At 37.3% G+C, this 10,600-nt stretch overlaps 1 protein-coding gene across 2 annotated transcripts; it reads right to left on the bottom strand.

Annotated features, from left to right (window-relative positions):
- Window positions 1–203: 203 nt before the first annotated feature.
- On the bottom strand, window positions 204–9,573 carry CBX3 (chromobox homolog 3). Of its 2 annotated transcripts, XM_010288978.1 has the most exons (6): window positions 9,521–9,573; window positions 7,558–7,707; window positions 5,549–5,691; window positions 3,861–4,026; window positions 2,397–2,491; window positions 204–848 (listed from the first exon to the last, which is right to left on the bottom strand). In XM_010288978.1, the coding sequence occupies exons 2-6, from the start codon at window positions 7,597–7,599 to the stop codon at window positions 722–724; spliced, it is 573 nt and encodes a 190-aa protein (XP_010287280.1). In that variant the 5' UTR covers window positions 7,600–7,707; window positions 9,521–9,573; the 3' UTR covers window positions 204–721. The 2 variants fall into 2 exon arrangements, with proteins under 2 accessions (XP_010287280.1, XP_010287281.1); XM_010288979.1 differs by lacking the exon at window positions 7,558–7,707 and having other exon boundaries at window positions 9,521–9,567.
- Between the last annotated feature and the right edge of the window lie 1,027 nt (window positions 9,574–10,600).

The following is a 10,600-nucleotide window of genomic DNA, read 5'->3' as shown; positions in this document are numbered from 1 at the left end:
AGGCATTGTTCACCAAAAAAATACAAATAATCAAAGCCTGGTATTTGTCTGGTATTGTGATTACAGAGTAGCAATGGGGTAATATTAATAAATCAATCTATCCCCAAAAACCAACTTACAGTTAAATATATTACGAATTGAGCGCTTAACATATCAAAAGTTCAGAAATATCATACCGCTTCAAAAGAGTCACAGCCTATCAGTATAAAGGAAGAATATAAAACTATTTTATTGACCACTGTTCACCAGTATTTACAATAAAGTAAACAATATACAGTCTGATAACATTCAAATTACTACAAAGTTAGTTTTCACCTGGTCTTCTTGGGACCAAGTGATCCCAAATACTAAAAAGAATGATTCTACAGGTTTAAAGGGCTAGGTTTGGGTAAAGAAGATACATGCACATCAATAGTATAGAAGACTACAAAACATCTGTGAGTTTGTTTAGACATTCATTATGATTCTGTAATAACTATGGAAGTTTATGAATGTTTTATAAAAGCTTTTACCTAATATGGAGGAAGTAGTAGTATCAAATGCTCTCTTGTGATAAATGAAACAAGTTGCAGAAAGCTTTTATTTACTTGCTGTTGATGCAAAACATACTACTTCAAAAAATATCAAATTTGATTCTTGTTAGAATGTATGCTTCTCACATTGCTAATAAATCAAATTTCAGGTTTTAATATTCATATATATAAAAAAGCAATGCAAACAATTATTGTGCTTCATCTTCTGGGCATGAATGCCAAGTTAGTCGCTCTTCATAAAAAGCAATTACAATCTGAGGACACTTCACGTTAGCTTCTTTGGCCAGCACCAGATCTGCCTCATCAGAGTCTTTCCTAATGTAGAAAAGAGCGGGAGTTAAGAAAATGCATAATCATTAATTCAGTAAATTTAGCAGCTCTCGATCGCTCATAAATTCTGAAAAGAACATCAGCTAGCAATCAGTTTTCAGCGTACCTTTCACCACAACTACCAAGCATTTCCACGCTAATGGCATGGTTTCATAGCTGTATCTTCCTTCCTTTCCCATGTGCTTTTTTTTTTTTGCTTGAAAGGAAAATGCTATTCAAAGGGAACCACTTATATAGTTACCTTATTGCAGTATGTAACAGAAGTAGTAAAACTTTGCTAATTTTGACTTTTAAAGCATAATCAGAACTTCAAAGTGAGACTTTTAAAAATCAGTAGCATCAGTCTTAAGACGTGGTACTTACATCCAAATTATATTTACTGTTTATGCAAGTAACTTCTTGTATTTCATACTGCTATTCTTGATGCTGTCTTGCATTAATAAAAAAACCCAAAACTTCCCAGTCTGACATGCTTCAGATTCCATTTTAAAACATATGCTGCCTTTAGAAGTCAGTTTTGTGCATACATATTCATATCTATGTTTGTTGCCTACAATCAGTTATGAAAAACTCATCAATACCTTCTTTTTGTACGTTTCCTCTGTTTGATTTTGCCAATTATCACTACAGAAATTCAAATAGTCACAGTCTATATTTTACAACTCCTCTAAGTTTCACATAATATTTATACAGAATTTGAAAAGGAAGAAGGGAGACAGAATCTTCCAAAGCAGTCATCTTCAGCAGTCCACGCACATCACAAGACAAAATTTTTTTCTGGAGACCACTCAGTTTGACTCTATTCAGAAAATCATGCCCTTCTCAAAGGCTGTGGAAAGCCATCATTCTTATCCCACCACCATAAGAAATCTGACGCCCAGCAAATGTTAATTCAGTCTCTTGTATTCTCAACACTGGAAAAAACCCACTATCTCACCCTACTTCTTCACAGGGCAAGAAGTCCTTCTGTCTACACCGTAGCTAATGAAGCTGGTCTCCCTCCATCCTCCCAACAACACAAACTCCCCCCACTCTGCCCTCTTACTAGCCCATAAGGATAAACATCTCATTCATACTGTTTATTCTTCATTTCAACCTCAGTTTCCTCAAACTAGTAGCTCCTTCCAGTTCTCTATCTACTTGGTTGCACGCAGAACAACAGCTGGCACTATGGTTGGTTAAATGTTTGGCTACCCAGCAGCTGGCTTCTGCCTGCCATTCCCTCAACAAGAACACTGACAAGATCCAGCTTTTTTGTGCAAATGCCAGTTTTTCCATATTTTATCAGAATTTACCTTTCAAATTTCTACTTCTGTAAAACTGTACCAATAGAACCTAAAGTTATTTTGGGTTTGGAAGAAAGAGGGAATAAGTACTGATTATAGAAGCCTTGTTTTTCTAAGAATACAAGGTTAATAAGTAGACTACCAGCTGCTTCTCTGTCTTAGTCCTGAAATTAAGTTGTCCCATTAGCCTAAGTACAACTGCCTACCCTCCCTTAATATAGACAAGAACTGTGGATGTAAGACTTACCATTTCATGAGGAACATAAGCTCTCCACTGCTATCCGTAGCCCCAATTATCCGCTCAGGATCAAGACCCCTTGCAAACCCTCTTGGTTTATCAACCTATTGAGTAAGTTAGAAGACGGTTATCTAGTTTGAGATAAAATTCTATTTTGGCATTAGTGCTAGATACACACATTCTTGTACATATATATACATGTGTGTCTATCAGAACCAAAAATATAGCCCTACATTATAAAAGTTATAATTACATATAATTATCTGAAGATTACATCAATTTTATTTTTGCATGACTGATCTTCCGGCCAAGTCATTTAGATGTAGAGTAACAATGAAGGATTTTAGATCAACATTTCTAGCATCTATTTTTGAAAACTCAATAGATGAAAATAAGTGGTCTAAAATCATTATAAGTAGATAAACAAACAAGCATGACCAATAAAAGCAACAAAAAAGGCAAAGCAAAAATGCACTCCTGGAAGTGGGAAAAACACATCCTTTTCAGCAAAACAATAGGCTTGGGTTGGCTTAGGCCAACTGTGAAAATGCACCCTTGGTGAATATCTCAACTCTTCTTGGCTCGCTGAGATTGCATTGGTGGTAAGGAATATCACGTTTATTTCCTGTATTAGTTCATCTAGCTTCCCAGTATCCTTTTTTGAGTCAGTGGCCGCTACTGTACCAGATGAAGTCACACAATTGACTTCATACAGAAACTAAAATATTCTTTGTATTATTCATCAACTATTCTTTCTGATGCCTTCCAACTTTTTTGACAGTAACCACACACCCAACAGCTGTCTTCAGTAAACTACTGACGTTGCCAATGAGTTTTGTTTCAAATTGCTAGTTTGAAAATTTACAGAGGAAAATGTGAACTATTGAACACATTATTATACATGATTTTGTACTTATCAGGACTAAATTTGTCATGTTCTTCATTCATTTAAATTCCAGGAGAAACCCAGACCTTTAAGAAAAGGTAGGCTTTCTTCAGTCACCCTTGTTACTTGCTCTCCATCCTGTCTGGTCCTAATCTAAGTAACTGCCTGGTCTTTGTATTTTGACATCTTGCCACTCACCTATTTAAAATCATATACTAAACATGAAAGCCAAAACAGAACTTCATCTTTGTTCCATTCATGAACCTTTCTCTCCAATACAAACTGACCACTTAATATAATTCATAAGTAATTCTTAACCAGTCTTACTTTCAATTACTCAGTAAGCATCATGGGACAATGCAAGAACTTGCAGTCATCATGTCAATCAATCATCTTTTATCCACTATTTGGACAAGTCTCATTAACCACCATGAATGATTACCCGCTTCAAACCAGTTCCAGATGCTGTGCTATTTTTACAGTTTTAAACCCATGTTTGGTCTCATTCTTAAAGGCACAATAGGACTGGGGGGGCACATGGAGAGGTAGGGAAGGAAAAAGAGCTTAGCACATGAACATATACTTACAGAATCACGCTTTTTCTTTGATTTACTATCATCAGATTCGCTATCTGACAAAGATTTTCTTTTGGCACCGTCTATTTTTTCTTTACCAGCTTTCTGAGAGTTCAGAAAAGCTTCGATTAGCTCTGGACAATCTAAGTTTTCTTCGGGTTCCCATGTGTTGTCAGCACTGAAACATACACAAATTTATGTAAAACTAGGAAAAGAAAAAAAATGTAAAACTAGCCACATGGCTCACCGTAAGCAAGTTAATTTTTTTCTCATTATATAAGACAGATTTCTTAAACCTAAGGATGCTTATGTTGCCATCTTTAGTAACCTTCATGTACTGCATTTCATGACTGAAAAAATTATGGTCTGCTATTGTTGAAAAACAATGTTTTTACAGTAGCTTTATTAACTGCTGTGATCTGGATGGGATCACAGGAGTTAAAACAAGCAATCCCACCCTACCAAAACATACCTGTCTATTTAAACTGACTCCCTTCCCTGGTTCCTCTAAAGACTGTCCATGCAGAAAACCTAGATGATATGAGCACCAAGACTTACAGAGAACAAAATGTACATAACACTCACTACAAACAATGTAAGTATATAGGCCTAAGCTTCTATATACAAGGAATACTCTCCAAAGTTGTCTCTGAGTACTGAGACCTAGAACTCTCTCCCTCCTTCAGCTGAATACAGGAGGGAGCAAAGGTTCTACGTCCAGACCTGGGCACTACAGATGTTTCAGTGAGCATGCATTTTGTTAACTAAAATGTTAAGAAGTCCAGGAATGTTCCATATAACAACTAAGCACCTCATCAGAAGTCATAGTGCTACTGCACAAGCAGGATGCCTACAAATTATTTTCGGTTACTAAAACGTATTTTTACAACTTCTAATCAGACCCTTGAATACTAAACACACTGTGTTTTGGTTTTATGCACTTATCACTACACAGCTTTCAGGTGCTAGAATGCAGAATGTAGCAATGCAATCACTTTGGGAGGTATGCAATAATGTGACTACTTATGTTCAACTGCTAGGTGCATCACCTTTTTTCAGCTAGTAGTCTACCAGAAAGTGTCATGGGAGGGAGGGAGGAAGCACAACTATGTGCGTTCTTTAACAATCAACTTTTTAAGTCCACTGTAAGGTTTTCTTGTGCTTCCATAAGCCCTGGGAAAGAGACTCAAAAGATACCTTTCAGGTATGCCTAATGAAGGCAACCATGCCACAGAATTCCTTATGCAAATACATCTAATTTGAGAGCAGTTCAGAAAAGCGAATAATAAACAAACTATCTGCTTCAAATTCATTGCTTCAGAGCTGCTTGCAGTTTAAATCCCTGCAAAATTTCTTACTCAGAAGTAACATTTATTCCACCACACATATAACAACTGTGAGTCTAGCTTACCTTAATAGGTATTGACACAAGCTAAATCAAAGAACAGTAGTAAAAGAATGATCACTAAAGGCTTGGTAAAAGCCTTGGAACGTTTTATGTAATACAAACACTAAGCTATATATCTTCTATTTTATTTTCCTACTTTACTGGCCCACTTGAATATGCATTTATGGATGTCCTTCCTTTGAGGTTCTTTAAAACGTATCCCCATCATCCAATCCCCTCTCTGCATAGTTATTTCAAATAAATGGTTAGTACTTAGCATTCTATCAGAAAAATATAATAGGTAATGCCTTACTCTGTAAATCCTTTCCACTTCAAGTAGTATTCCACCTTTCCATTTACAACACGTCTGTCCAGGACTTTCTCCACAACAAATTCTTCAGGCTCTGCCTCTTCAACTTTTTTACCTTTGCCGTTCTGTTTCTTTCCCATTTTGTGCTACAAAAGGAATTGAGAATAGCATTGTTCATTCTTTTGCTTTACAGAGTTACTTGACTGGCCAAATCCAACTTTGCTCAGTAAACAGCAAAGAATCATGTACTTATTCACACTAAAGCCAGAATCTCAGACTCCTCTTACGTTAGTGCATGTGGTCAGGTAACCTGAGCAAGACATGTTAAATGTTTTGGGTTTTTTTCAGTTGCTTAATGAGATACCCAACAGCAGTTTTTAAAAAGGTGAAATATTTTTGTCCATACACTCAGTGCCTCCAATCCCCTTATAAATTTAATTCTCAGAGTGCTACATGCTCAAAAATTTATGAAGCTCCTGAAATTTAACTCTATGCCTGTGAAAAGGCAGAGGGTAAGAAACAGCATAAGGCGGAAATAAAGAAAAGTAATAAGGGAACTGTGAAAATGCATAAAATAGAAAAGGGATGCTACTCAAAAAAAGGTGGTTACCACCTTTTCCAAAGGAGAAGCTGATGGGAGCAAAGTTTATGATGTATTGCTACAATAAGCAAAATACTCAACAACAACCCATAACTATTGAACAGGATGCATGCTAGAAGCATTCCATTACTGCAGTCCCTTCTCATTCTTAGCCACGCACCGATGTACCTTACATTCAAACAAATGTCACAACGGTGCAAAACTTTAAGACAGCTACACTTAAGTACAGCACTTAACACGTAAATGAAATTTTGCTAACTTAAAAAACTTTATAAGTGTTTTAAGTTTACATTTGATACTTCAAATAATATTCTTTACGTTCTTACAATAAATATTACATCCACATCATCCTCAAGGCATTCCCAGTTTAATAAGGCATAATTAAATAGTAATAGAAGGACACATTTCAGAATTTCCTTGTTTGTAATCTTTAAAAGGTTGGAACAAGCCTATCATGTTGTCATATCACATTGCTGGAGCACTAGCAGACCAAAAGCAGTTTGCTTGCCATTTTGGACTGCACCTTATAAGGAAAAGTGGCAGCCATAAACTGATGGGAGCAGTATTAAGCTCCTAAAACACAGTCATGCAGCACCCCAAATCAAAGTGGACAGAACTAATTCCTCACTAATGTACTTCCTATAGAACAGAAAATAGAGAAGCAAAAATGACAGAGAGCTTCTATTTGCCTTGATAGCCTTTCTCTAGCCCTCTCTAGAATTAATTAAGTTTGAGAATACTGCAAAGCAATTTTGAAACTGTCAATTTTTTAAACTTTATAGAATTTTGCCTTGATATGGTGAAAAGGTAAAAAAAAGTATGTTAGACACATGAAAAACTGTCATCTTTTTGTAAACTGAAGATTTGAAGCCAATTCTTTCCTTCCAAAGCCCTTTGTACCCCTTATTTTTCATAATTAATTTTTCCCTCCCTCCCCAAAATAGCTTTACTCTGGTTAGCAATCGATTAACTGAAGGTGCAAGCAACGAAGATGAGGGAAAGTTTCAAGTTTGTCTTTCAAACAGCAAGTTTCTGTATATATCTCATGTGACATTTGTTTTTTTTGGAAGCATAGAAGAGAGATAATCTAAAACAGAGCATGTATTTCCAATTAGATTTTAATTGCCTGCATATTCCAGGTGTATTTTGACCACAGCATTCATGTCTGAAAAGTGTCAACTTAAGCACACTGGCTTTTTTTGCCTCCACAGTAGAAAGAATGTAAGACTGAAACTGAAGGAAAATAAAAACATGAGGATGTCCAACGCTTCTATGAAGGCAGCTTCTTTCAAGAAATGGAAGCATGAAAAAGAGAAACGGGTAGAGATGAAGAAAACAAAAAAAGAAGGGGGGGGGGGGGGGGGGAGAAAGACACAGACTCACTATACCATAGTAATAACATTATAATTACTGGTGATGAGGCAAGCAGGCTACAAGTGGGGAACATCTCCATCTTTGTTCTCCGTTGAACTAAAATTCTTTGATTCAGTGGAAGATTGTTTTCTGGTACTCTTTTCGGCTTCACTAATTCTTGTCACTTAAAGATAAATGGTTTGGATTTCTGTATCAAAGCAACATTTTTTTTTTTACTTTCTAAGACTTAAGTATCTATATCACCTTCCACAGAAGAAAATTAATGTCAGGGGAGGGTCTCTATTTTTTCCTGAAGTGCTGTGAGAAGTAATAAAATTGAGAGTACATTGCTTTTTGTTGTAAATATTAGAGATTTAATTAAATCTCATGTGCATCAGCACTGCTTTCCCAACGCTTGAGCCTTTCCAACCTATTAAAGTAATACTTGATTGTAGAGCCTGCAGAAATACTGGACATAAGTTAAAAACCTGTATATTTCTGAGATTACACAAGCCAATGTAAATCTCAGCCCAGAAGTGAATGTGGTACCTGACTGAAGTTAAAGGGTACTAAGTGTCCACTATATCCCTGAAGCTCCCTTCTCTAGGGATTCATGCTGTAAGCTGTAACTTGGGCGTTTGACCACTGAATGCTCATCTATGTCTTGTTTCCCTTTCTGCATTCAGAAGTCACATGACAGATGCAGATGCTCTCCAGTGGATAATGACCCTTTCTTTGAGGGGCAAGATTAAAACACTGATGTGACACTATGGTGAAGGGTTTTAACATACAAGAGGTAACAAAATTGGAATTACAGTTCCAGAGCTATGCTATCCCTTAATACATTTAGGTTTTGCATGCAAATACATAATGAAGCAGAATTAGTTATGGTTCCCATGGGAACCATAACTGATTTCCCTGACCTGTGCAGCAAAATTCTCAACAACATCAAAAGATTAAAAATACTGCACTCAGATTCTTTCCTCTCCCTGAGGCACCCCCTCCCCAGGCTGGCTAACTCCTCCTCTTCCTCAAATTAGGGAAAGTGGGCAACCAATTACTAACAGAAAGTTCAGACATTCATCTTGGTGAAATCTTTTATAGTAGTTTGTTATTGTACAATGCAAAGGAAGTACTCCATTGCACTTCTAAGCCAGGAGTTAAATAGAAGTTTCTAATGTATCTCGATCTGGGTCAACCACTAATCATTTCAGTAAATTTAAGAACAGGCCTTTTGAGCACATTATAAATCAGTTGTTCTGCTATCCAGATTTTGAACTGTATACATGTATTTTTGCTTACTTCCCCACCTCAACCTCAGATGCATCTCACGCTATACTTTTTCATTTCTGTCTTTCACAAAACTGTCTATCATTATCAGTTGAATGGTAACCAGCAACCAACTGCCCTCAGAAGTCCATATTTTAATGTCAAGCAAAGCTTTACAGGACTTGAGATCCATGAATGCATCATTAAAACGGTCCAGGAGGCGTTGACATCTGATAATCTCTACTCCTATGAAATTCAAACAAACTGTTATTTGTTAAAAATCATTTCAAAAGGCATCTTAACTATGCCACATCATTTCCCAATAATGTTATTTTTCATCTGTAAAGACTGTCTTTTTCTCAGGCAGTTAGTTTTCCCCAAATACACCAGGAGAAATTAAATGAATCCATGATTTAGATTGTATTTTTTACATATACAATGAATTACACGGTGTGCTGAAAGGAGGCTAAAAAAATCCTTAGTGTTTTCTACCATAGGACAGATGAAATAGTGCAGGGTCCTTTAATGTTTGGGTTTTTTTCCCAACAAGTCTCTTTAGAAATGGCAGATTTATTAAAGCCAAAGACAATGTCCTTTCTAGTAGCCTTACTTTCTGGATCTGAAATTTTGGTCAGAATAATGCTGGGGAGGGGAGATGTGGATGTATCTTTTAAATGGAGATGCCAAGTTATAAGTTTGAAGAAAAATATGTTGATTAAATCCTTATATACTTTAGGTGTGCATGAACTTACCAATGTAGTTTTATTGGAGGCCATTTTTATTGCAGACTTGCAGAGCTTTTACTAGAAAAATGCATGACAATTAAAAGGAAGTTTACATTACTCAAAGAAAGGCATCCCAATACAAGCATGGTCCTTGTTCCAACCCCCATGTATTCACTGCATATAACATTTCTAATATGGATTAAATCGAACAAAAAGTAGGTTACTACTTTGTCCGGCATAACCCAGTAACACACCATTATGCTAGGCAGGATAAACGATACTGACAAAGTGGGATATAGGATTGAAAAAAGGTTTATCCCAAGGCCTTCTAAGGCACAGAGATGTTTCTAGGGGAAAGGGGGAGGACCATCAGGGATGCTTATTTCCTTAAACCCGATAGAACAGGAGTTCAGATTCTAGCAGTTAATCGAGATATACCTAGGTATATTAACTGCAAATCTGGTAGGGAGCAGCTACATATCTGCGGTGTAATAATGAGTTACCCATTACTCTTACATCGTAGTAAATGCTTATAAACACTAAGTATTTATCTTAACGCAACTATAACGTTGCCTTACGATTGTCAAGTTTGCAAGAGTTAAGGTCCTAGAGCGATATTAACTCAGCTACGTTGTACATACTACATATTTAACCTAGGCAAATGACGTTGAACACAATCCATCCCCTTTTCCATGCCATTCCTCATACCGGCCACCTCCTTAGGCATGTATTGTCCCCGCCCCACTGCAAACTATCGAACTGTTCGAATTCCCCATATGCCTGGGCAAGGCAAAAGAGAAAGTCGTTCAAGGCCAGAAAACCTCCCGGACTCAGCAATCCCGCCCAATTCTCCCCTGACACCGGCGGTGGATTTTGGTAGTCCCATAGGCGGTGGGGTAGGTGAGGTGGGACGGCAGGGGCTAGGGCCCCAGCGCAGAGGGGCTTGTCTCGTCCCCGTTTGAAAGGCAGGAGGAAGGGGAAAAGAAACAACAACAATAATAATCACAATAACAACAAAACCCCCGTGCCACCCCCACCAGAAAAAGCAGGCGGCCCTGCGGAGGCCTGCTGGGGGAGGCTGCGCCTCGGGCCTGTGGTGGGCGCACG

Source organism: Phaethon lepturus, unplaced genomic scaffold, assembly GCF_000687285.1.
Source record: "Phaethon lepturus isolate BGI_N335 unplaced genomic scaffold, ASM68728v1 scaffold8356, whole genome shotgun sequence".
Taxonomy (NCBI): domain Eukaryota; kingdom Metazoa; phylum Chordata; class Aves; order Phaethontiformes; family Phaethontidae; genus Phaethon; species Phaethon lepturus.
Note: the sequence above shows the minus strand (reverse complement) of the source record. Positions and strands in the feature narration are given on the sequence as shown.